Source organism: Pongo pygmaeus, chromosome 1, assembly GCF_028885625.2.
Source record: "Pongo pygmaeus isolate AG05252 chromosome 1, NHGRI_mPonPyg2-v2.0_pri, whole genome shotgun sequence".
NCBI classification, from domain to species: domain Eukaryota; kingdom Metazoa; phylum Chordata; class Mammalia; order Primates; family Hominidae; genus Pongo; species Pongo pygmaeus.
The window spans coordinates 221,237,436-221,264,996 of NC_072373.2; the positions used below are offsets into that span (position 1 = coordinate 221,237,436).

At 46.2% G+C, this 27,561-nt stretch overlaps 1 protein-coding gene across 10 annotated transcripts in view; it reads right to left on the reverse strand.

Annotated features, from left to right (window-relative positions):
- Positions 1–7,050: 7,050 nt before the first annotated feature.
- The window catches only part of NMNAT1 (nicotinamide nucleotide adenylyltransferase 1), a 41,813-nt gene continuing 21,302 nt past the window's right edge, over positions 7,051–27,561 (reverse strand). For 8 of the 10 annotated variants that reach the window (XM_063668088.1, XM_063668093.1, XM_054440163.2 and 5 more), the window contains 4 exons: positions 19,027–19,194; positions 15,427–15,610; positions 11,368–11,507; positions 7,051–10,234 (listed from right to left, as the gene is read on the reverse strand). In XM_063668088.1, the coding sequence (XP_063524158.1) occupies positions 9,834–10,234; positions 11,368–11,507; positions 15,427–15,610; positions 19,027–19,141 (840 nt within the window). In that variant the 5' untranslated portion in view covers positions 19,142–19,194 and the 3' untranslated portion in view covers positions 7,051–9,833. Of the gene's footprint in view, positions 10,235–11,159; positions 11,282–11,367; positions 11,508–15,426; positions 15,611–19,026; positions 19,195–21,065; positions 22,619–27,561 lie in introns of those variants that run through there. The other 2 variants (XM_054440179.2, XR_008492488.2) reach the window with 2 other exon arrangements.

Sequence of the window (27,561 nt, forward strand, 5' to 3'; positions counted from 1 at the left end):
TTTATTCCTGCTTGTTACCGCCTGGTCATGAGCTGGCAGCTGGGTTCCCAGCCAGGATATCCACATTCAAGGTGGGGAAGAGGGAAAGCAGCAAAGGTCAGTATCCCTGCAGCACAAACCTCCCCGTCTCCTATAAGTCTAGATAGTTGGAAAAAAGAAAAGAAATTACCCAGCAGGTTTCTGTGTATATTTCATTAGCCAAAACTGTATCAATGCCGCTTCTAACTGCAAGGGGCCTGGGGATTCTAGTCTCCAGCATTTAGCCTCAGAGCAGAGAAAAGCAAAGGAGAAGGGGTGGGAATATGGGCTAACCTACAACATTAGCCACAAACACCGCCTAGATATGCTGGCTCCAAGACTGACTGATTGATTTTGTTTTTATTTATTTATTTATTTATTTATTTTTTATTTTTTAATTTTTTTATTTTATTATTATTATACTTTAAGTTTTAGGGTACATGTGCACAATGTGCAGATTAGTTACATAGGTATACATGTGCTTATTTATTTATTTAGAGACAGAGTCTCACCTTGTCACCCAGGCTGGAGTGCGGTGGCTCAACCTCTGCCTCCCAGGTTCAAGAAATTCCCCTGCCTCAGCCTCTAGAGTAGCTGGGATTACAAGCGTGAGGCACTGTGCTCAGCCCTTTTGTTGCTTTTTTTTTTCGTCTTATTTTTCAGTTGGTTTAGAATGTGGACAGAAAAGTACTTGGATATCTTCAAGAACTTGAGAGTCACCTTCTCAGATCAGCCTTCCTATATGCTCCTAATACACACTTACTCCACATCACATCTCTGCTTATGTCCTTTATCATTATTAAAATCCATAATTATCTTTTTTCTTTTTTATTGACTGCCTTTTCCATGAAACTTTCCAGGGCAGAGCCCATGTTCATTTCATTCACCACTCCAGTATCTCCAGGGTCTGGCACAGTGCCTGGCAAGTACTCAATAAATGTTTGTTGACTGACTGACTGACTAGCTATGACCTTTTCCAAGGGAGAAATGCCATTTTCATTGAGAAGCCAGAGTGACATCACCTTGCCCATAATGAGCTAGCTGTTGATTCTCGTAACTGTAAGACATTGATTCCAGGCTTGGTGCGGTGGCTCACGCCTGTAATCCCAGCACTTTGGGAGGCTGAGTTAGGAAGGTCACTTGAGGTCAAGAGTTTGAGACCAGCCTGGCCAAAAGGGTGAAATCCGTCTCTACTAAAAACAAAAATTAGCCAGGCATGTAATCCCAGCTACTGGGGAGGCTGAGGCAGGAGAATTGCTTGAACCCAGGAGGCAGAGGTTGCAGTGAGCCGAGATTGCACCATTGCATCCAGCCTGGGCAAAGAAGCAAGACTTCATCTAAAAAAAAAAAAAAAAAAATCCACATGACCAAGAGAACAGGATATGCAGAAATCTTACGTACTTCCTATTCTTAAAATCTTATTGTTCTAAAACTTGGCCTGAAAATGAAAATCACAGAAAAAACTAATAATAGTTTTAACCTTCGTGCTGGTTGGTTTGGCTTCTGGCCAGCTTGAGCAAAGGTCATCTATTATGGACAGGATTTAATTTCAGCTGAAGTAGACACAGACTCCACTTGCCATAGGATAAGGAGTAATTTTTTTCCTTTACAATTCTAGTATCTTTCTAGACAGGACTCAAGGTTACCTCTGGAAGGAGAATAATAATTTATCTGGTCAAATTTGAGCCCTTTCTTTCCTTCTGTTTGGTGCTGGCAAAGTAAACCAGAAGATTACAGCCAAGACTGAGGTCCTGAACCTGTGTACAAGCACTGTTCTTCCTAGACAGCAATGGATGGAGATTGCTGAGGGCTACTTTATCATGGAACCTCTCATCTGTTGCTTGATGGAGTCTGATGCTGGTTCAGCAAAGACTGGCATGGACCTTGTGGTGGACTCCACACCATCCATACCTCCCCTCCCTACTGCAAGAATGCAGTGCCAATAGGGAGTTTGGTCCAGCTCCTGAAGGTAGACCTGGATTAGTATCAGGCTAAACCAATCCCAGAAACTCTATTAGCTTAGCCAGTGATCAGCTTTAGGGAGAAGCAGGTTTAAATGACTGAATCAGCCAGTGAGATGCGATGAGGAGTTTGAAAGGGCTGTTGGGAAAGATGTTTCTTTGATTTTAACAGAGCCATGGGGAGCCATGGGGAGTCACTCCTGAACATGAACAAGGAAGCCTGGCTACTGGTGACCCTCCTATAACTCAAGGGCACTAGATTTAAGACACTGTGACTAGAAGAGTAGAGGGATGGAAAGAACCCGGTCCCCGATGACAGTGTTGATTCGCAGCACCTACAAACCTACACACCTTCCATTCTGCCCTATGTCTGTACTTCTGAGTATAAATGTCCGTGTTTAAACCACTTTGAGTTGAGCCCACTTTGAGTTGAGCTTCCTGCTACTTGCAATGAAAAAAAATTCTGATACATTTTGAAGCAGGGTATTTCCCTGACTCCTTCATTGGCAGGAACTGGAACGCAGGGGCGCTGGAACTAGCCAGCCGCTTTGGGTGCAGGAGCTGGGGCGAGTGCTTTTGGGCACCTGAAGGAGCAAAACTTTGTGTGGGCCCCACAGCAGCATCTGGTGAGGGTGCCTGCAACCCCTGAAGCCCCAGAAGGGGTGTTATAATGCCCTTTTAGCTTTGCTGTGGACAGCTTAACTGTTAACAGCTCAGTGGAGGGTCAGTGTGACAGCCTTTTGCACCCGCACTTGTGGTACCCAAATTCTTGTCCAGTGTCCAGGAGGAATGAGGTAGCACAAATGAATTGAAGATGGTAAATGCATGGAAATTTATTGCCAATGAAAGTGACTCTCAGTGGGAAGAGGAGCTGAAAAGAGGATGGAGCAAGAAGGTAATCTTCCCCTGAAGTCCAGCCATCCCTGGCTGGACTCCTCTTCAAAGCTACACCATGAAGCTGTCCCTGTGAAGTCAAGCCACTTCTTTCTGCCGTCCAACCGTAGTCTCCAACATCCAGCTGCTTCTCCTCTCTGCTGGCTGAGCTTGTTTTTTTTGTTTGTTTGTTTTTTTTTTTAGACTGAGTTTCGCTCCATCACCTAGGCTGGAGTGTAGTGGCGTGATCTCGGCTCAATGCAACCTCCACCTCCTGGGTTGAAGTGATTCTCGTGCCTCAGCCTCCTGAGTAGCTGGGATTACAGGCGCCCGCCACCACGCCTGGCTAATTTTTGTATTTTTAGTATAGGTGGGGTTTCGCTGTGTTGGCCAGGCTGGTCTTGAACTCCTGACCTCAAGTGATTTGCCCGCCTTGGCCTTCAAAAGTGCTAGGGTTACAGGCTACTGCGCCCAGCTGAGCCTGGGGTTTTCATGGACACAGGATGGGGGGTGGGCCATGGGTAGATATGGAAAAGGCAACTTTCAAGAGGGCAAACAGGGATGTAAGTGCTCACTGTGGGCCATAGTATCAGGCTTTTCAGCTCCAGGTGGGGAGCCCTCATTGGGGACCCACCCTCTTCTGCCCAGAATTTCTCTGCCTCCTTTCCTTATCAATATCATAAATAAAATCAAGGTACTTTTGGCTGGGCACAGTGGCTCATGCCTGTAATTCCAGCACTTGGAGGGGCAGAAGTGGGAGAATCACTTGAGGCCAGGAGTTCGAGACCAGCATGACCAACATGACAAAACCCCATCTCTACTAAAAATACAAAAATTAGCTGGGTGTGGTGGCACACGCCTGTGATCCCAGCTACTCAGGAGGCTAAGGCACGAGAATCACTTGAACCCGAGACTGTCTCAAAAAAAAAAAAAAATCAAGGTACCCTTTTTTTTTTTTTCTTTTTTGAGATGGAGTCTTGCTCTGTCACCCAGCCTGGAGTACAGTGGTGTGACCTTGGCTCACTGTAACCTCTGCCTCCCCAGGTTCAAGCAATTCTCCTGCCTCAGATTCCTGAGTAGCTAGGACCACAAGTGCCTGCCACCATGCCTGGCTAATATTTTTGTACTTTTATTAGAGACGGGGTTTCACCATGTTGGCCAGGCTGGTGTCGAACTCCTGAACTTAGGTGATCCACATGCCTTGGCCTCCCAAAGTGCTGGGATTACAGGCATGAGTCATCACACCCAGCCAAGGCACCCTTTCTTCTTAAGCAGCTTTCTTACGATTATTTATCTATTTGAGAGCAAAATTATGGTTCAGTTTCAAACATGCTTAAGTTGCTGAAGATACAAATGTTAAATAAAATACTACTTTGGTTGGGTGTGATAACTCACACCTGTAATCCCCGTACTTTGGGAGGCCAACGCAGGTGGATCATTTGAGGTCAGGAGTTCGAGATCGGCTGGGCCAACATGGAGAAACCGTCTCTATTAAAAATACAAAAGTTAGCTGGGCACGGTGGTGTGCGCTTGTAATCCCAGCTACTCGGGAAGCTGAGACAGGAGAATTTCTTGAACCCGAGAGGCGGAGGTTGCAGTGAGCTGAGATTGTGCCACTGCACTCCAGCCTGGGTGACAGAACAAGACTCTGTCTCAAAAAAAAAACACCAACCAAAAAAACCATACTTCATGCTAGACCAGCTTATGAAGTGGGAAATAAGTAAGTAAATAAAAATTTTGAAAATCACTTTATGAATACTATTGTCTCAACAAAAGCGTGGCTGGAGACTTGGGTCTTCTGCTTTGGTGACATTGATACTTTTAGCTGTACTATTTCATTTTTTTTGAAACAGGGTCTCAGTTGCACAGGCTGGAGTGCAGTGGGGTAATCACAGCTCACTACAGCCTCCAGATCCCAGGCTCAAGCAATCTTCTCACCTCAGCCTCCCAAATAGCTCGGACTACATGTACAAGCTACCATGCCTGGCTTATTTTATTTTATTTATTTATTTATTTATTTATTTACTTACTTATTTTGAGACGGAGTCTTGCTCTGTCGCCCAGGCTGGCGTGCAGTGGCGCAATCTCAGCTCGCTGCAAACTCTGCCTCCCGGGTTCACGCCATTCTCCTACCTCAGTCTCCCAAGTAGCTGGGACTACAGGCGCCCGCCACCACGCCCGGATAATTTTTTGTATTTTTAGTGAGACGGGGTTCCACCATGTTAGCCAGGATGGTCTCGATCTCCTGACCTTGTGATCTGCCCTCCTCGGCCTCCCAAAGTGCTGGAATTACAGGTGTGAGCTACCGCACCCTGCTGCCTGGCTAATTTTTAAAAAATTTTTTGTAGACACAGGGTCTCACTATGTTGCTCATGCTGGGCTCAAGTGATCCTCCTGTCTTGGCCTCCAAAGCCTGGGACTACAGGTGTGAGCCACTGCACTGGACTTAGTAAGCTTGTTTTGTTTTTGTTTGTTTGTTGAGAGGGAGTTTTTGCTCTTGTTGCCCAGGCTGGAATGCAGTGTCATGATCGGGGCTCACTGCAACCTCTGCCTCCTGGGTTCAAGCAATTCTCCTGCCTCAGCCTCCTAAGTAGCTGGAATTACAGGTGCCTGCCAACACGCCCGTATAATTTTTTGTATTTTTAGTAGAGACAGGGTTTCACCATGTTGGCCAGGCTGGTCTTGAACTCCTGACCTCAGGTGATCCACCCACCTTGGCCTCCCAAATTGCTGGGATTACAGGTGTGAGCCACCATGCCCAGCCTGAGCCACCATGCCCAGCCTTGTTTTGTTTTTTGAGACAGGGTCTGGCTCTGTCACCCAGGCTGGAGTGCAATGGCGCAATCTCAGCTCACTGTAACCTCTGCCTCCTGTGTTCAAACCATCCTCTCACCTCAGCCTCCTGAGTAGCTGGGACTATAGGCACACACCACCACACCCAGCTAATTTTTGTATTTTTGGTAGAGACAGGGTTTTGCCATGTTGCCCAGGCTAGTCTAGAATTCCTGGGCTCAAACAACCTGCTGCCTCTGATTCCCAAATTTCTGAGAATATAGGCGTGAGCCACTGTGCCCAGCCAGTACATGTTTTTTGTTTGTTTTATTTGTTTTTCTAAAGATAGGATCTTGCTATGTTACGCAGGCTGTTCTTGAACTCCTGGGCTCAAGCAATCCTTCCACCTTGGTCTTCCAAAGTGCTGGGATTACAGATGTGAGCGACCAAGCCTGGCTGAGCCACCAGGCCGGCGCTAGCCGATATACTTGTATTAATGTACAAACTGGACTCTAGCATTCCTCACACTGAAGTATTTATGGGTAAAATTACACATTTGGGATTTGCTTTAAAAGACTCCAGCAAAACAAAACAGGTGTAGATGAAGATTGGCAAAATGTTATGCTTGAAGTTGATGGGTACGTAGGGGCTCATTATACTATTATCACTAATTTTGTGTGTTTGCTATTTTCCCTAATGTTTTACAATGTAATTGTCAGGTTATCCATTGTTTTGGAAAAATTTATTGGGCAGCTTAACTTGATTTGGGAAACACTGTCCACGGCAAGTCATTTAGACTTGGTAAGACATGTGAGGGAGAAATGGATCTGAATTCCAGTTCTGAAACTGAGGTGACAGTTTCATTAAAGGACAGCAAGGGGACAGCGATCATCCCTGCAGAGTCAAAACAGAGAATAATGGGACCAGGCACCACTATGACAGGTCAAAAACCCTATCTGGGCAGAGCGTGATGGCTCACACCTATAATTCCAGCACTTTGGGAGGCCGAGGTGGGCGGATCATTTGAGGCCAGGAGTTCGAGACCAGCTTGGCCATCACGGTGAAACCCTGTCTCTACTGAAAATACAAAAATTAGCCAGGCGTGGTAACACACGTCTGTAATCCCAGCTTCTTGGGAGGCTGAAGCAGGAGAACTGCTTGAAATGCTTGAACCCAGGAGGCAGAGGTCGCAGTGAGCCAAGATTGCACCACTGCACTCCAGCCTGGGCGACACAGCAAAACTGTCTCAGAAGCAAACACACACACACACACACATACACACAAAAGTTAATTATGGCCCATATCACCTTCTCCCTCGGATTCCACTGTGCTAGTTCCAAGGAATTGCTAACACTGGGCAAGTTCAGCCTAGTCCTTCTGTGAGGACTGAATATGTCGGACTCATCTCCATCAGACTACCACAAACTGTTGTTGAAAGCTTTATTTGTCCTCACTTAGGGTAAATGAAAAATTTCAAGATTTGGCTACAACTTCATTCTTTGAAAAGTAATATTTTACAGAAAGAGAGGTTAGGGGTACTGGCTCCGAAGACAAAGCTTAGATTCAAGCCCAGCTCACCATTTATACCAGTCCCCTGATTTTGCCGTTTCCTTATGATATAAGGCACTCGGGGGCACAAGCCAAGCACACAGTAAGTGTTCAGGAAGTGCTGGCATTACGAAGTTCAAACAGCACCACTGGTAAATGGAGTTCAGATTTCAGAGGTGGAGACTGTGGATGCAGCCTCACAGCTAAGTGGATGCCGTGGTGAAATGTTTAGATCATAGGCGTTTGAGAAGGATTATGAGAATGTTAGAGGAATGGGCCTCCCTTGGCACCCAGAAATAAATGTTAAAGGAGGCTGTATCATCATATAACAACTTCCGGACTTCTAGAAAAGTGAAAAGAGAGGCTTGGGTAAGGAAGATGAAAGCCCTCCCACCACCCTGCGCGCTGACCTGGGGCATCCTTCCTTCTACTCTGTTGTTAGATCCTCACGATGGCCAAAAAAAGCATTCTTTAACCTAAACCCTCCCCATGGCTCAATCTCTACCCCTTCATCACCAAGGAAAAGCCACTTCTCTTATCTGAAAGGCCTGCTGTTCACATAGGCAAACACTACCACAAAGGCTCTCAATCATCTGAATGAAGATGCCAATCAAGGACTTTTACCGCAGGTTTGTTTGCCACATTCAAATTACACAATGTAAGGGGTAAAGGGTACAACACATAAAACCCCCAGCATCAAACAAACAAGCCAAACAAAACACCAGCATCACACATTTCCTCTAAATTCACAGTACAAAAGCAAATTATGGAAATGATGCAGGAGGGAATAAACAATGGCATATTTTCTTCACATCAGTCATTCATATTTATTCCCCTGTGAAATTCATTGTTCTAACTTCCATTATTCAAAGTGGAAGTTCTGTCCTTGAGGACACCCAAAATTATGCTATTACGTGGCGGCATCAACAGCATCCTCGGCGTTGGGAGAAAAAGCCAAGCTTGTTCTCTGTACAAAGCTTGTTCTTTGTACAAAGTTGTTGCTCCATAAATAGTGCAACAATAGGATCAGGCTGGGTGCGGTGGCTCATGCCTGTAATCCCAGCACTTTGGAAGGCTGAGGTGGGCAGATCACCTGAGGTCAGGAGTTCAAGACCAGCCTGTCTAACATGGCGAAACCCCATCTCTACTAAAAATACAAAATTAGCCGGACATGGTAGTGGGTGCCTGTAATCCCAGCTACTCAGGAGGCTGAGGCAGGAGAACTGCTTGAACCCGGGAGGCGGAGGTTGCAGTGAGCCGAGATCGTGCCACTACACTCCAGCCTGGGAGACAGAGTGAGACTCCATCTCAAAAACAAAAAACAATAGGATCATTGCACCCTTACCAGGGCTCCTGCAAGGGTCCCCACATGCCTTGTCCAGTGAGGTCCTGAGGTCAGCAGTCACAGCTGAGCAGGGCACAGGCACTTCTAAGTGGGAAGGCACGACAGTATGAGAGAAGTTTCCAGCATTTAAATGACACTTCAGATGAACTAGGTCTAGTTTCCCAGAGGAAGTCCAAATTCAGTTCTCATAGCTTCGTCTTGCTCTATCGTTACTTTTCAGGACTCCTTCAACTCTCAAACTCCAAGAAGCTAAAGAGGAGAAAATGACCTTCATCTGTTGGATTTGAGGCTTCCAGCCTTTCACTGACTTGGCAGATGGATCCTGAAACCTGCTAGCTGTCAGGCTTTTTTTTTTTTTTTTGAGATGGAGTCTCACTCTGTCACCCAGGCTGGAGTGCAATGGCACGATCTTGGCTCACTGCAACCTCTGCCTCCCAGGTTCAAGCGATTCTCCTGCCTCAGCCTCCCAAGTAGCTGGGACTACAGGAGCCCACCACCATGCTCGGCTGATTTTTTGTATTCTTAGTAGAGATGGGGTTTCACCATATTAGCCAAGCTGGTCTTGAACTCTTGACCTCATGTGATCCACCCACTTAGGCCTCCCAAAGTGCTGGGATTATAGGTGTGAGCCACCACACCCGGTCTTTTTTTTTTTTTTTTTTTGAGATGGAGTTTTGCTCTTTTGCCCGGGCTGGAGTACAGTGGCACGACCTTGGCTCACTGGAACCTCTGCCTCCCGGGTTCAAGCGATTCTCCTGCCTCAGCCTCCCAAGTAGCTGGAATTACAGTCATGCAGCACCATGCTCGGCTAATTTTTTGTATTTTTAGTAGAGACTCCATCTCAAAAACAAACAAACAAACAAACAAAAACTTATTTTAGCTTACCATTGATTTTTACTAAATTTTTTTTTTTGAGACGGAGTCTTGCTCTGTTGCCAGGCTGGAGTGCAGTGGCGCGATCTTGGCTCACTGCAACCTCCACCACCTGGGGTCAAGCGATTCTCCTGCCTCAGCCTCCCAAGTAGTTGGGACTACAGGCACGTGCCACCACACACAGCTAATTTTTGTATTTTTAGCAGAGATGAGGTTTCACCATATTGGCCAGGATGGTCTCCATCTCTTGACCCCGTGATCCACCTGCCTCAGCCTCCCAAAGTGCTGGGATTACAGGCGTGAGCCACTGCGCCCAGACGATTTTTACTAAACTTTTAAGCTTTAGTTTAGGCAACAGATCACAACTTCTCTCCCCAGTTAATAACACCCAGATTGTTTCAGATCCCCAAATGGGAAGTCCGAAATATCATGCTGTAGAATTCCTATGTCTTAGCTTCTGCAGTGTTTCTCTGCAAAGGGGCCAGGATGACCCCAGCATTCCTGTCTTCACTCTCAGAGCTGTACAAATTATGCTTTTCAATGTATTCTTGGACAAGATCTGGTACCAAGTAGCGAATGCTCTGGCCCCTTCTGAGGGCTCTCCGGATTTTTGTGGATGAGATGTCATTAGTGATCCATTCATTCACCACGTGAATGTTGCTCCGGTGTTTCCACAGCACATCCGATTCATAGATAAACTTCTGAGCATCATTTCCAGCCCGAGTAACACATATGAGCCCATAGTTGGCCACGATTTGGGTGATGTCTTCACTCTTCCACAAATTGGGAACAGCAAAGGACTCCAATAAATCTGCCCCACACAGCAGCTTGACCTTTGGCACAGCTGGGAAGAATAAAACAGAGCTTTGGGGTATGCTTTTTCTTCCCCTCTACCTCCTCCAAGTGGAAAGGGGTTTACTTTTCTAAAAACCCACTGTATCAACATGAAGATATGTATGTGCTTTTCAAGAATGAGGGTTCAGGCCGAGTGTGGTGGCTCTAGCTGTAATCCCAGCACTCTGGGAGGCTGAGGCGGGCGGATCACTTGAGGTCAGGAGTTTGAGACCAGCCTGACCAACATGGTGAAATACCGTCTCTACTAAAAATACAAAATTAGCCGGGGGTGGTGGCGCATGCCTGTAACCCCAGATACTCGGGAGGTTGAGGCAGGAGAATCCCTTGAACTTGGGAGGCAGAGGTTGCAGTGAGCCAAGATCGTGCCATTGCACTCCAGCCTGGGCAACAAGAGCAAAACTCTGTCTCAAAAAAAAAAAAAAAAAAAAAGAATGACAGTTCACAGCTTTTATGAGATTTTATGAGAATCAGATTCCCAAAAGAGACCCAGGACACCTCAAAGATTAGAGACCACTGCAGGAGAAATAAGCTCCAAGTGCCTTTTACTCTCCTTCACTTCATGCAACTAACAAGGTGCATTTTACAGACACCCACAAGTATGCAATATAAAATGAAAATAAAGGCCAGGCATAGTGGCTGACACCTGTAATCCTAGCACTTTGGGAGGCCAAGGCAGGAGGACTGCTTGGGGCCAGGAGTTCAAGACCAACCTGGCCAACATAGCAAGACCTCATCTCTAAAAAACAAAAAAAATAAGGCCCAGGCACCGTGGCTCACGCCTGTAATCCCAGCACTTTGGGAGTCCGAGGCGGACAGATCACGAGGTCAGGAGATTGAGACCATCCTGGCTAACATGGTGAAACCCCGTCTCTATTAAAAATACAAAAAAATTAGACAGGCGTGGTGGCAGGCACCTGTAGTTCCAGCTTCTCGGGAGGCTGAGGCAGGAGAATGGCATGAACCCAGAAGGCGGAGCTTGTAGTGAGCTGAGATCATGCCACTGCACTCCAGCCTGGGAGACAGCGCAAGACTCCATCTAAAAAAAAAAAAAATACACAGGGTTTTGCTCAGCTATAGAATCTTATCAACTCTAGTCTGTGGGTCCTGCTAAAACATACAAACCTTTTGTTTTTGGCTCTAGGGATTTCTTTTGACTAGAATCTTGTTTTTCAGTCCACTTCCTCTTCCTTCCAGGCCTTTCTAGAGCAGGTGAGTTCTGTTGGTGATCACAGTTACTAGCCTCCAATTTCTCTTGATGGTGTCTATAAAACAACAAAACAATAGACTATTTCTCTTTCTCACATGCTCCATTAGAATATATCATTAACATTATTTATAGCTGGGCACGGTGGCTCATACCTGTAATCCCAGCACTTTGGGAGGCCGAGGTGGGCGGATCACGAGATCAGGAGATCGAGACCATCCTCGCTAACATGGTCAAACCCCATCTCTACTAAAAATACAAAAAACTAGCCGGGCGTGGTGGCGGGCACCTGTAATCCCAGCTACTCAGGAGGCTGAGGCAGGAGAATCACTTGAATCTGGGAGGCAGAGGTTGCAGTGAGCCAAGATCACACCACTGCACTCCAGCCTGGGCGACAGAGTGAGACTCCGTCTCAAAAAAAGAAAAAAAAAAAAAAAGAATACCATTAACATTATTTATTTATTTATTATTTTGAGATGGTGTCTTGCTCTATTGCCCAGGCTGGAGTGCAGTGTGCAATCTCAGCTCACTGGCTCCTGGGTTCAAACAATTCTCTTGCCTCAGCCTCCCAAGCAGCTGGGATTACAGGTGCGCACCACCACGCTCAGCTAATTTTTTTTGTATTTTTAGTAGTGACAGGGTTTCACCATGTTGGCCAGGCTGATCTTGAACTTCTGACCTCTAGCGATCTGCCCACCTCAGCCTCCCAAAGTGCTGGGATTATAGGCACCTGGCCAACATTATTTATTATATGCCACACATTACACTGAATCCTTTACATGGATTACCTGATTAAGTCTTCTCAACATAAGATGACTGTTGTGGAAGACTAAAAAAAATTAAAAATCTTCTCGACCGGGCGTGGTGGCTCACACCTGTAATCCCAGCACTTTGGGAGGCCAAGGCGGGTGGATCACCTGAGGTCAGGAGTTTGAGACACAGCCTGACCAACATGGAGAAACCCTGTCTCTGCTAAAAATACAAAATTAGCTGGGTGTGGTGGCACATGCCTATAATCCCAGCTACTCGGGAGGCTGAGGCAGGAGAATTGCTTGAACCCAGGAGGTGGAGGTTGCAGTGAGCCATGATTGCGCCATTGCACTCCAGCCTGGGCAACAAGAGCAAAACTTCGTCTCAAAAGAAAAAAAAAAATCTTCTCAACATCCTGTATCATAAATATTATTATCTCCATAAGGGAGGGAAAAAGGAGGCTTACAGTTGCTACTCCAGCTCCTAGCAGAGTCTATGAGAAGACATTCAATAACAATTTTTTTTTTTTCTTGAGATGGAGTCTCATTCTGTCGCCCAGGCTGGAGTGCAGTGGCACGATCTCAGCTCACTGCAACCTCCGTCTGCCGGGTTCACGCCATTCTCCTGCTTCAGCCTCCTGAGTAGCTGGGACTACAGGCGCCCACCACCACGCCTGGCTAATTTTTTTTGTATTTTTAGTACAGATGGGGTTTCACCATGTTAGCCAGGATGGTCTCGACCTGCTGACCTTGTGATCCGCCCGCCTCAGCCTCCCAAATAGCTGGGACTACAGGCTAATTTTTGTATTTTTAGTAGAGACAGGGTTTTGCCATGTTGGCCAGGGTGGTCTCGAACTCCTGACCTCAGGTGATCCACCCACCTTGGCCTCCCAAAGTGCTGGGATTACAGGTATGAGCCACCATGCCCGGCCTGATCCTATTGTTGCGCTATTTATAGCCAGTAATCCTTTCTAGTGTGGGTGTGGTGGCTAGACGCTGGAGTCCACTGTCCTGTCACCAACTTCAGGAGACTGAGACAGTTCAATAGCAGCAGAAGCGGAATTGGTTTGTTGAACTCTGATGGCAACATCGGAGGAGTGACCCTGACTTCCACTTCTCCAGCCCTTTTACTTTTTTTTTGAGACAGTCTCACTCTGCTGCCCAGGCTGGAGTGCAGTGGCACAATTTCAGTTCACCGCAACCTCTGCCTCCCAGGCTCAGGCAATTCTCCTGCCTCAGCCTCCCTAGTAGCTGGAATTACAGGCATGGGCCCAGCTAATCTTGTATTTTTAGTAGAGACAGGGTTTCACCATGTTGGCCAGGCTGGTCTTGAACTACTGGACTCAGGTGATCTGCTGGCCTCAGCCTCCCAAAGTGCTGGGATTATAGTCATGAGCTACCATGCCCGGCCTCAGCTCTTTTAAGTATTTTTTGCCTAAGTACTTAAATCTCTTTCCTCTTAAAATACCCAGAGTGGTTTCTATTTCCTAGTCTGAACCCTAAATGATACGGTCAGTAAGTGGAAGGTTCAGAACTCTAAGAACAGATACTAAACAGAAAGGCTTTTCAGAAAGCCCTTTCATTTTAAACTCAAGATAACAATAGGCCAGGCATGGTAGCTCACATTTGTAATCCCAGCACTTTGGGAGGCCTAGGTGGGAGGATTGCTTGAGGCCAGGAGTTTGAGATCAGCATAGGCAACATAGCAAGGCCCCATCTCCAACAAAAAAAAGAAAAGAAAGTTTAAAAAAATCAAAATAACATTAAGAAATAATTAGGTATCAGCTGGGCGTGGTGGCTCACCTCTGTAATCCTCACGCTTTGGGAAGCTGAGATGGGCAGATCACCTGAGGTCAAGAGTTCAAGACCAGCCCGGCCAATAGGGTGAAACCCCAGCTCTACTAAAAATACAAAAATTAGCCGGGCGTGGTGGCAGGTGCCTGTAATCCCAGCTACTCGGGAGGCTGAGGCAGAGGAATGGCTTGAACCCGGGAGGCGGAGGTTGCAGTGAGCCGAGATCATGCCATTGTACTCCAGCTTGGGTAACAAGAGTGAAACTCTATCTCAAAAAAAAAAAAAAAAAAAGAAAAGAAATAATTAGGTGTTGGGAGGCTGAGGCAGGTGGATCACCTGAGGTCAGGAGTTCAAGACCAGCCTGGCCAACAAGGTAGAACCCATCTCTACTAAAAATACAAAAAAAATTAGCGGGGCATGGTGGCGGTCACCTGTAGTCCCAGCTACTTGGGAGGCTGAGGCAGGAGAATTGCTTGAACCCAGGAGGCAGAGGTTGCAGTGAGCCGAGAACGCACCACTGCACTCCAGCCTGGGTGACAGAGTGAGACTCCGTATCAAAAAAAAAAAAAAAAAAAAAAAGAGAGAAATAATTAGATGTCACTTACTCTGGTTTTTGAACCCTTAAATAGAACTGCTTCAAAGGTATGGGCACAGAGATCTGTGACTCCCCCCAGATGCTGTCATGGAAGCAGCACACAAATCAGGCCTGTCCACGATCAGGCAGCACTGGATGCTTCTCTTGGTTAAATTATCTGCCTGTCTCTTTTATACTTAGGAAGACTGATGATAATAACATCTTCTTGCAATTTTCCCTTTCTCATTTGGGGCACAGACAGGCCAGGCAGGCTTCCTCTGTTTTCTAACAGTGACATCACATAGTGGCAAGCATGCAAACATCTTTTTTTTTTTTTTTTTTTTTTTTGAGATGGAGTCTCGCTCTGTCACCCAGGCTGGAGTGCAGTGGCACAATCTTGGCTCACTGCAACCTCTGCCCCCGGGGTTCAAGCGTTATCTCCTGCCTCAGCCTCCCAAGTAGCTGGGATTACAGGCATGCGCCACCATGCCCGGCTAATTTTTGTATTTTTAGTAGAGACGGGTTTTCACCATGTTGGCCAGGCTGGTCTCGAACTCCTGACCTCAGCTGATCCACCCGCCTCAGCCTCCCAAAGTGCTGGGATTACAGGCGTGAGCCACCACGCCTGGCCTCAAACAACTTAAAACATAATGAAATACACAGAGGGGCTAAGGAAGACCCATCGTTTGGTGCTGTGCTCTACAGTCCTGTAGTAACCTTCCACAGGAATGGCTTACAACACACGTGACAGTTTTGCAAATCTGTATGTTCACAGATGTAAGCAACATTGAAACATGGTAAAAAAATAAGCTGCTTAGCCATTTACACAGAACTGACGAAGTTGATTACACCATAAATACCTTAGCACCTTAAGAGTCTCTTTCCACTCCTTCTGAAGACTTTCCCATGTATCAACTTCCACCCATTTGGAATTCTTGGTAGCAAGTTCTGCCATGATGACCCGGTGATAGGCAGGAATGAGTCCTTTCTTCTTGTAGGCATCACCAACAGGAGAAATGATGCCTTTGACAACTGTGTATCTTCCTGGATAAAGAGTTAGGTTTCACACTAGGTATAACAAATTAGATTTTACGCACCGGAAATATTACGATCAATATTATTTGTTTTGTTTTGTTTTTTGAGACAGAGTCTTGCTCTGTTCCCCAGGCTGCACTGGAGTGATCTCGGCTCACTGCAACCTCCGCCTCCTAGGTTGAAGCGATTCTCCTGACTCAGACTCCTGAGTAGCTGGGATTATGGGCGCACGCCACCATGCTGGCTAATTTTTGTATTTTTAGTAGAGATGAGGTTTTTACCACGTTAGCCAAGCTGGTCTCCAACTTCTGACCTCAAGTGATCTGCCTGCCTCAGCCTCCCAAAGTGCTGAGACTACAGGCATGAGTCACCACACCTGGCCAATATTGTTTTATAATCACAGATTCCCTTTCTTTAGGGATTCCAGCTTATTAGCTGATTGATCAATTAATTGACTGAAATTATGGTAAAATATACCCAAGTGTACAGTTCTATGATATTAACTGCAAACATGCTGTTGTGCAACCATCGCTCCTACCCATCTCCAGAATTTTCTCATCTTCCCCAACTGAAACTCTGTACTTCACCTCATTCCCCTATACAGTTAAATTTCTACTGATATTGCCAAATTACTTTGTAAAAAGCCTTAATTCGTATTGTCCACCTAGATGTATGCAAAAGCCCATTTCTCAATGTCATAGGCAAATAGTGAGCTTTAGCATCCATCCATCCATCTACCTATCAGCATATAATATGATCATTTATGTAACAAAAAAATCGAGGCCAGGTGTGGTGGCTCACACCTGTAATCCCAGTGCTTTGGGAGACCGAGGCAGGAGAATCGCTTGAGCCCAGGAGCTCAACACCAACATGGGCAAAACAGTAGGACCCAGTTTCTACAAAAAATTAAAAAATTAGGTGAGGTGCGGTGGCTCACTCCTGTAATCCCAGCACTTTGGGAGGCCGAGGCGGGTGGATCACGAGGTCAGGAGATCGAGACCATCCTGGCTAACACGGTGAAACCCCGTCTCTACTAAAAATACTAAAAAATTAGCCGGGCGTGGTGGCGGACGCCTATAATCCCAGCTACTCGGGAGGCTGAGGCAGGAGAATGGCGTGGGTCCAGAAGGCAGAGCTTGCAGTGAGCTGAGATTGCGCCACTGCACTCCAGCCTGGGCGACAGAGCAAGACTCTGTCTCCAAAAAAAAAAAAAAAATTAGCCAGATGTGGTGGCATGCCTGTAGTCACAGCTACTCAGGAGCCTGGGGCAGGCAGCTCACTTGAGTCCGGGAGGTAAAGGCTGCAGTGAGCTGTGATCATGCCACTGTACTCCAGCCTGCCCAGCCAGGGTGACAGAGTGAGAACCATTTCCACAAAAAAAAACAAAACAAAACTGTGTATACACACAAATGTTTGCATATAAATTCATAAAAAGAAGAGTGGAAGGATACACATTAAACTGTTACGGTTATGTTATGTTATGGTAGCTCATGCCTGTAATTCCAGCACTTTGGGAGGCTGAAGTGGGAGGATCACTTGAGAACAGGAGTTCAAGAGAAGCCTGGTCAACATGGTGAAACCCCATTTCTACTAAAAATACAAAAATAGGCCGGGCATGGTGGTGTGTGCCTGTAATCCCAGTTACTGGGGAGGCTGAGGCAAAAGAATCGCTTGAATCCAGAAGGTGGAGGTTGCAGTGAGCCAAGACCATGCCACTGCACTCCAGCCTGGGTGACAGAGCGAGACTCTGTAGAGTCGAGGTTTCGCCACATTGACCAGGCTGATCTCAAACTCCTGACCTCAGGTAATCTGCCCCCTCTGCCTCTCAAAGTGCTGGGACTACAGGTGTGAGCCACCACGCCCAGCATATTCATGCATTTTTTTTTTTTTTTTTTTGAGATGGAGTCTCTCTCTGTCACCCAGGCTGGAGTGCAGTGGCGCCATCTCGGCTCACTGCAAGCTCCACCTCCCAGGTTCATGCCATCCTCCTGCCTCAGCCTCCCAAGTAGCTGGGACTACAGGCACCCGCCACCACGACAGGCTAATTTTTTAGTATTTTTAGTAGAGACGGGGTTTCACCATGTTAGCCAAGATGGTCTCATCTCCTGACCTTGTGATCTGCCCGCCTCGACCTCCCAAAGTGCTGGGATTACAGGCGTAAGCCACCACGCCCAGCCTCATGCATTGTTTATGAAAACTTTTAGCCGGGTGTGGTAGTTTACGCCTGTGATCCCAGCACTTTGGGAGGCCTGAGGTTGGGAGTTTGAGACCAGTCTGACCAACATGGAGAAACCCCGTCACTACTAAAAATACAAAAAATTAGTCGGGCGTGGTGGCACATGCCTGTAATCCCAGCTACTCAGGAGGGTGAGGCAGGAGAATTGCTTGAACCCAGGAGGTGGAGGTTGCGGTGAGCCGAGATCGCGCCACTGCACTCCAGCCTGGGCAACAAGAGGGAAAGTCCATCTCAAAAAAAAAAAAAAGAAAGAAAGAAAAAAGAAAATTTTTAAAAAGCTGTGCCTGATCCTGGAGGTTTTATGTATGCTAAAGTATAAGCTTTCGCTTTTTGCCTTAAGTAATGGGAAACTCCTGAAGTAGATTAAGCACAGGGATGACAGAATCAAATTCCTTTTTTTGGGGAGGGGTGGTCAGGGTCTTGCTCTGATGTCCAGGCTGGTAGGCAAAGGTGCAATCATGGCTCAGGGTGGCCTAGACCTCCTGGGCTCAAGCAATCCTCCTACTTCAGTCTCCTGAGTAGCTGGGCCCACAGGCACATGCCACCATACCTGGCTAATGTTTACAATTTTTTTGTAGAGATGAGGTCTCTCTGTGTTTCCCAGGTTGGTCTCAAACTCCTGGCCTCAAGTGATCCTCCCACCTCGGCCTCCCAAAGCACTGGGATTACAGGTGTGAGCCACTGTACCTGGCTGTATTTTCTATTCTACAGGCCATAGCCAGATGCTCAATTCTTCCCTCATACTTCACCCTCTTTTTTGGCTAAGAATTCACTGTACAAGGGAGCAGGACAGCATGTTTGTGCCCAGTCGATGAAATGTGTATTCTGAAACAGACCCAGCCATGCTGGTTCTCTAGTCTTTTTTTTTTTTTTTTTTTTTTTTGAGTTGGCGTCTCGCTCTGTCTCCAGGCTGGAGTGCACTGCAGCAATCTCAGCTCACTGCAACCTCTGCCTCCCGGGTTCAAGCGATTCTACTGCCTCAGCCTCCCGAGTAGCTAGGACTACAGGCACAGCTAATTTTTGTATTTTTTAGTAGAGACGCGGTTTTATCATGTTGGCTAGGATGGTCTCGATCTCTTGACCTTGTGATCTGCCCGTCTCAGCCTTCCAAAATGCTGGGATTGCAGGTGTGAGCCACCGTGCCCGGCTGGTTCTCTAGTCTTAAGCCGCTTTTGGTTACTGCTCCTACCTGTTCCATTCATGTAGTCCTTGGCCAGCTCAAACAACCTGAGGTGCATGTTGGTGATGGGATTGAAGGAACCACAAGCAAGGAGAACCACTTCAGTCTTCTCGGAATTTTCCATGGTAAGAACTTGAAGTTGTTGATCTAAATGGAAAACTGTGACACCTCCCTTGTCTACGAAGGGAAAAGAAAATAAATTCAGTTATGCATTTTTTTTCCTAAGATGAGGTCTTGCTCTGCCACCCTGGCTAGAGTGCAGTGATGCAACCACAGCTGACTGCACCCTGAAACTCCTGGGCTCAAGTGATGCTCCCACCTCAGCCTCTCAAGTAGCTGGGAACACAGGCACATACCAATAGGCTGGCTAATTATTTTAAAGACTAATTTTTGTAGAGATGGGGGTCTTGCTGTGTTGCCCAGGCTGGTCTCAGACTACTGGTCTCAAGCAATCCTTCCACCTCAGTCTCTCAAAGTGCTGGGACTACAAGCATGAGTCACCGCACCCAGCCCAGTTATAGGTCTTTTGATGTCTTTCCACGTTCTCATTCCTAACAGATGGATTAAAAGTATTTGGCTTTGGCTGGACGTGGAGGCTCACACCTGTAATCCCAGCACTTTGGGAGGCTGGGGCGGGCAGATCATGAGGTCAAGAGATTGAGACTATCCTGGCCAACATGGTGAAACCCCGTCTCTACTAAAAATACAAAAATTAGCTGGGTGTGGTGACGGGTGCCTGTAATCCCAGCTACTTGGGAGGCTGAGGCAGGAGAATCACTTGAACCCGGGAGGCGGAGGTTGCAGTGAGCCGAGATTGCGCCACTGCACTCCAGCCTGGTGACAGAGAGAGACTCCATCTCAAAAAGAAAAAAAAAATTGGCTTCAATCATTATGCTAACTGTAAAAATGCTTCCACATCTTCATCCCTCCTTTTCAATGTGAATTTGCAGCTTCTACCATGAAGAGATGGAAGTGACTTCTCCACATTTTTTGACTTGCTTTGGCCAAAAGAATGTGGCACAAGGGATAGTGTGGAGGATGCCAGAACATGTGGGAGAGCACCGATGCTCCCACTGATAGACATTCAACCACCCCACAAGTGGGGAACACGGCCATCCCTTACCAGCCAACAACTACAGTCCATCTGCTCAGACACATGAACAAACCCAAGTGAGATCAACCAAACCTGGCTCAGATCGTCAAGCCAACAAGCTGACCCTAGTCCCAAAAACAAAAATTAGTGTTCATTATCATATGTCACTCAAGTTTTGTGATCGCATTATTGTGGCCACAGTTAATTAATACAACAATATTATCATCTACCAAATACAGCATTTTTGCCTTTTAGTCAACATGATAGTAACATCGTAACTTTCCACTAAATAATAGAATATAATTTACAAACCTCTTTTTCATATCAATTATTCCACTGTTCCTTCCATAACCCTAATGAAGTAACATAAGGCATCCAATTTTAAGTTTTTATTAAAATTTCTTTTTTTTTTGAGACGGGAGTCTCGCTCTGTTGCCCAGGCTGGAGTACAGTGGTGCAATCTCAGCTCACTGCAAGCTCCACCTCCCAGGTTCACACCATTCTCCTGCCTTAGCCTCCTGAGTAGCTGGGATTACAGGTGCCTGCCACCACGCCTGCCTAATTTTTTGTATTTTTAGTAGAGACGGGGTTTCATCATGTTAGACGGTCTCGATCTCCTGACCTCGTGATCTGCCCGCCTCGGCCTCCCAAAGTGCTGGGATTACAGGCATGAGCCACCGTGCCTGGCCTAAAATTTCTTATTCAACTAATTCATATATATAGATCTAGAACATCACAGGGTAAAAAAGGCCCTTAATGAAAACCAACAACCATCAATCATATCCCCCTCACCATCCCCCTTCCATCCAACCACTTTTAACTTTTTCAGCTATTTCTTCTGGTAGTTTCTACCATAACTCTACATTATGTGCGTATAATGCCATTTCTTAATTTATCCAAGTTAAACAGTGCCCACTGACTTTCTTTTATGATGTATAAAGATTAGCTCTCATACCCTTTCACTACCTTCTCCAAAACTGCCCAATATAGTTTATCTCCAGACTATGTTGAAAATCATCTTCTCCCACAACTTCAAAGGCATTGCTTCTAGATTCCAATGTTAATAGCGTGAAATCCAAAGCCAATTCTAATTCTGGAGCTTTTGAATGTCATTTTTTTCCTGCCTTGAAGCCTGTAAGGTCTTCTCTTTGTCCGCAGTGTTCTGAAATTTCACAATGCTGTCCTCTAGTGCAGCTTTGTTTCCATCCGTCATGCTGAGCACGGGGCAGGCCCTTTCAGTCTTGAAACTCGTAACATTCAGTTCTAGAAAATGTCCTTGAATTCTTTCATTGATGATTTTCTGCCTCCCATTTTCTCTGTTCTTTGGAAATGTCTATTATTTATTATTATTATTTTTTTTTGAGACAGAGTCTCTCTCTCTCACCCAGGCTGGAGTGCAGTGGCACAATCTCAGCTCACTGCAACCTCCACCTCCCAGGTTCAAGCAATTCTCCTGCCTCAGCCTCCCAAGTAGCTGGGACTACAGGCATGCACCACCACACCCAGATAACTTTTGAATTTTTAGTAGAGATGGGGTTTCACGATGTTAGCTAGGCTGGTCTCGAACTCCTGGCCTCAAGTGATCCACCCACCTCAGCCTCCCATGAGCCACCGTGCCTGGCCTGAAAATGTCTATTATTTAGAGCTGAAGCATCTAATCATTTTTTCTGTATTTTCCACCTCCTGCCTTCATGCTCTAATTTCCAGATAGCCTCAACTTCATCCTCCAATCTGCCTAGTTTTCACTTCTGCCATTACACTCTTAATTTCCAAGAGCCCTATCCTCTGAATATTCCTGTTTATGGTATTCTATTCATTTCCCCAACAGATTATCATCTCTATTTCTCTACCAATATTCATGATGTATTTTAAAGTTTCTCCAAAAACAGCTGACAGGACAGGCTGAGTGGGTAGGTAGGGCTTGTGCACAGGAGTCATAACTGTTCAGTAACCTGTCAGTACCACAGGTCTTTCTGCTTGGATTAGTCAGACTCCACAAGTAAGTATCCTACAATTTCCCGTGTATATAACAGAAGAGTTAAGAGCCTATGCTCTGAAATTAGGCTGCCTGGCTTCAAACTGCAGCTCCAACTGCATGACCTTGGGCAACCTAACCCTAACTTAACCTTCCTTTTGTCCCAGGTTTTTTTTTTTTTTTTTTTTGAGACAGAGTCTCACTCTGTCACCCAGGCTGGAGTGCAGTGGTGCAATCTCAGCTCACTGCAACCTCTGCTTTCCAGGTTCAGGCAATCCTCCCTGCTTCAGCCCCCCCAAGTAGCTGGGATTACAGGCACGTGCCACCACACCTGGCTAATTTTTGTTTTGTTTTTTTTTTTGAGACGGAGTCTCGCCCTGTCGCCCAGGCTGGAGTGCAGTGGCACAATCTCGGCTCACTGCAAGCTCCGCCTCCTGGGTTCATGCCATTCTCCTGCCTCAGCCTCCCGAGTAGGTGGGACTATAGGGGCCCGCCACCATGCCCGGCTAATTTTTTGTATTTTTAGTAGAGACGGGGTTTCACCGTGTTAGCCAGGATGGTCTCGATCTCCTGACCTCGTGATCCACCCGCCTTGGACTCCCAAAGTGCTGGGATTACAGGTGTGAGCCACCGCGCCTGGCCTAATTTTTGTTTTTTTTTAGTAGAGTCGGGGTTTCACCATGTTGGCCAGGCTGGTCTCAAACTCCTGACCTTAAGTGATCCACCTGCCTTGGCCTCCCAGAGTGTTGGGATTACAGGCGTGAACCACCGTGCCCACCCTGTCCCAGTTTTTCATCAATCTTAAAAAGGAGAAAATAATACTACCTACCTCCTGATTGTTGTGAGGATTAAATGAAACAATACAGATCCAGGACATAAAACTACATTTGGCAGGATGGGCGCGGTGGCTCACACCTGTAATCCCAGACCTTTGGGAGGCCGAGACAGGCGGATCACGAGGTCAGGAGATCGAGACCATCCTGGCAAACATGGTGAAACCCCGTTTCTACTAAAAACACAAAAAAATTAGCCAGGAGTGGTGGTGGGCACCTGTAGTCCCAGCTACTCAGGAGGCTAAGGCAGGAGAATGGCATGAACCCGGGAGGCGGAGCTTGCAGTGAGCCGAGATCCCGCCACTGCACTCCAGCCTGGGCAACAGAGTAAGACTCCATCTCAAAAAAAAAACTACATTTGGCAAATAGCAAACATGATATGAATATCGTTATTATGAATGTTGCAAATTATCTTACTAGAATTGTTTGTTTTGTTTTTTGATTTTTGAGACAGTATCTCACTCTGTTGTCCAAGCTGGAGTACGTGGTGCAATCTCAGCTCACTGCAACCTCTATCTCCCAGGCTCAAGTGATCCTTTGACCTCAGCCTCCCAAGTAGCTGGGACTACAGGCATGCACGGGCTAATTGTTTTTTTGTATTTTTTGTAGAGATAGGGTTCCGCCATATTGCCCAGGCTGGTCTCAAACTCCTGGGCTCAGAATCTTGAAGCGAACTTGCCCACTTTGGCCTTCCAAAGTGCTGGGCTTACAGGTATGAGCCACCGTGCTCAGCAAGTAATTTTATTTTTTATCAACAAAACATCAATTTCAAATGGCTTAATTTACAATTGCTATTCTATTCAATCTGTTTTTTTCCCAGAGGATTTTCTTCCTGGAACCCTCCTCCTCTTATCTAGATGAAAAATCTCTATTTGTGAAGCTATTATTCTGAAAACTTCTTCATCTCTTTCCTGGGTTAGATCCCCTATTTATTTCTCACTTTGCTTTCTAATTTTTCTGGAGCATATCCTCAAGCAGTTTCATGATAAAGGGTTGGTCTCTCATACACCCTTTATCATGAAACTACTTGAGAACATGCTCCAGTAGGATGCGTGGGAGATCAAGTAAGTTTGACGATGTTGTTGTTCTTCCTTCAATTATTAATGGCTTGAGAAAATTCTTTTCAACTCAATAATTTCAAATAATTTTTTTTTTGCGGGGAGAGTGGGGGACTTAGTTTCACTCTATCACCCAGGCTGGAGTGCAGTGGAAAGATCTTGGCTCACTGCAACCTCTGCCTCCCAGGTTTAAGCAATTCTCCTGCCTCCGCCTCCTGAGTAGCTGGGATTATAGATGTCTGCCACCATGCCCAGCTAATTTTTGTATTTTTAGTAGACACAGGGCTTTACCATGTTGGCCAGGCTGGTCTTGAACTCCTGACCTCAGGTGATCTGCCCGCCTTGGCCTTTTAAAGTGTTGAGATTACAGGCGCGAGCCACTGTGCCCAGCCCAAATAATTTTTGAAATTATTCTTTTAAAATTATAAAGGCACTTCCTTCATTGTTTGCTGGCATTCAACATTGCTGTTGAAAGCCTGATGGCATTCAAATCCTTGTTCCTTTATATGTAACCTGCTTTTGCTTCCTAGAAGATGTGTAGTATATTATCTTATCCCTAGTACTCTGGAATGCCCAGTGATGAGAGTATCTTTTTCATTCATTGTAGATAACCTTTTAATCTCAAAACTCAATTCATTCGGTTCTGAATTACTTCCTTGATAAATGCTTCCTGCTAGTTTTCAATCAGTTAAAAAAGAAACTTTGCTATTGTAAAGGTTTTCAAAATAAATATTTGTATATAATTTTATATATATATATATATATATATTTTTTTTTTTTTTTTCTGAGACTAAGTCTCACTCTGCTGCCCAGGCTGGAGCGCAGTGGTGAAATCTTGGCTCACTGCAATTTCCGTTTCCTGGGTTCAAGCGATTCTCCTGCCTCAGCCTCCTGAGTAGCTAAGATTACAGGCGCCTGCCACCATGCCCAGCTAATTTTTGTATTTTTAGTAGAGATGGGGTTTCACCATGTTGGCTAGGCTGGTCTTGAACTCCTGACCTCAGGTGATCTCCCTGCCTCAGCCTCCCAAAATGTTGGGATTACAGGCGTGAGCCACCGCGCCCAGTCAATAATATTTATAAATAATTTCTTTTTGTTTTGAGATGGAGTCTCCCTCTGTCGCCCACGGTGGAGTGCAGTCGCATTATCTCAGCTCACTGTAGCCTCTGCCTCCCAGGTTACAGTGATTCTCCTGCCTCAGCCTCCCAAGTAGCTGGGACTACAGACATGCCCCACCATGCCTGGCTAATTTTGGTATTTTTGGTAGAGATAGGGTTTCACCATGTTGGCCAGGCTGGTCTCAAACTCCTAACCTCAAGTGATCTGACTGCTTCAGCCTCCCGAAGTGTTGGGATTACAGGCGTGAGCCACCGTGCCCAGCCAAATACTTCTAAATAAATTTTTTTTTTTGGAGAAAGGATCTCGGTGTGTTGCCCAGGCTGGAGTCCAGTGGCATGATCACAGGTCACTGCAGCCTCTGCCTCCTGGGCTCAAATGATCTTCCTGCCTCAGCCTCCAAGTAGCTGGGACCACAGGCACATGCCACCACACCTGGCTATATTTTTTAAATCTTTTGTAGAGATAGGGTCTCACTATGTTGTCAAGGTGGGTCTCAGATTCCTGGCCTCCTACCTCAGCCTCTCAAAGGGATTACAGGCATGAGCCACTGTGCTTGGCCTTCAAAATAAATATTCTTGGCCAGGTGTGGTTGCTCACACCTGTAATGCCAGCACTTTGGGAGGTCAAAGCAGAGAGATCACTTGAGGCCAGGAGTTCAAGACCAGCTTGGCCAACATGGTGAAACCCCATCTCTACCAAAAATACAAAAAATTAGCGAGTGTGGTGGCACACACATGTAATCCCAGGTACTTGGGAGGCTGAGGCAGGAGAATCACTTGAACCTGGCAGGCAGGGGTTGCAGTGAGCTGAGACTGCACCACTGTACTCCAGCCTGGGTGACAGAGCGAGACTCTGTCTCAAAATAACAACAATAATATAAAAATTAAAAAGTAATAAATATTCTTATATATCCAAAGAATGTCTTAAAAATAATCGTTCTGAGATCTTTTTTTTTTTTTTTTTTTTGAGATGGAGTCGCGCTCTGTCGCCAAGCTGGAGTGCAGTGGCACAATCTCAGCTCACTGCAACCTCTGCCTCCTGGGTTCAAGCGATTCTCCTGCCTCAGCCTCCTATCTGGGATTACAGGCGCACGCCACTACACCCTGCTAGTTTTTATATTTTTAGTAGAGACAGGGTTTCACCATGTTCGCCAGGATGGTCTTGATCTTTTGACCTGGTGATCTGCCCGCCTCGGCCTCCCAAAGTGCTGGAATTACAGGCATGAGCCACCACACCTGGCCCTGAGATCTTATAAATATAATTCCAGTGACAAAATCTTGCTCAAAGTATTTTCAAAACTTTTGGGGAATTTTTTGTAGAGCTTGAAGCTTTTTTTTTTTTTTTTGAGACAGAGTCTTGCTTTGTCGCCCAGGTTGGAGTGCAGTGGCACAATCTCGGCTCACTGCAACCTCTACCTCCCCGGCTCAAGTGATTCTCCTGCCTCAGCCTCCCGAGTAGCTGGGACTACAGGCGCGTGTCACCATGCCGGCCAATTTTTTGTATTTTTAGTAGAGATGGGGTTTCACCGTGTTAGCCCAGGATGGTCTCGATCTCCTGACCTCATGATCCGCCTGCCTCAGCCTCCCAAAATGCTGGAATTACAGGCATGAGCCACCGCGCCTGGCCACTTGAAGCATTTTTATAATTAACATAGAAATATAGCAAATGACAATAAACACATCAAGTTATATGCTACTTTTAGTTTACAAAAACGAAAGTATAGAATACTTTTATTTTTTCTTTTTGAGACAGGGTCTTGTTCTGTCACCCAGACTGGGAAAGCTGGGAGGTTTAGCTTGAACATGGCTCACTGCAACCACGATCTCCTGGGCTCAAGGATCCTCCTGCCTCAGCTTCTCGTGTAGCTGGGACTGCAGGCACACATCACCACACCCAGCTAATCTTTCTATTTTTTTGTAGAGAAGGAGTCTCATTTTGTTGCCCAGGTTTTGCTTCCCACTTTGGGAAGTGGAGGTGGGAGGATTGCTTGAGCCCAGGAGTTCAAGACCCAGGGCTCAAGTGATCCTCCCACCTACACTTCTCAAAGTGCTGGGATTACAGGTGTGAACCACCACACCTGGCTTTATAAAAATACTTTCGGCCCGGTGTGGTAGCTCACACCTGTAATCCCTGCACTTTGGGAGGCTGAGATAGGTGGGTCACTTGAGGCCAGGAGTTTGAGACCAGCCTGGCCAACATGGTGAAATCCCATCCCTACCAAAAGTATAAAAATTAGCCCGGTGTGGTGGCTGGCGCCTGTAATCCCAGCTAGTTGGGAGGCTGAGGCACGAGAATTACTTGAACCCAGGAGGTGGAGGTTGCAGTGAGCTGAGATCACGCCTCAGCACTCCAGCCTGAGTGATAGGGTGAGACTCTGTCTCAAAAAAAAAAAAAAAAAAATTCATACACATTGTCATTTGATTCTCACCACAAAAAAATAACTTGGCCAAAAGCAATCAGCATGTT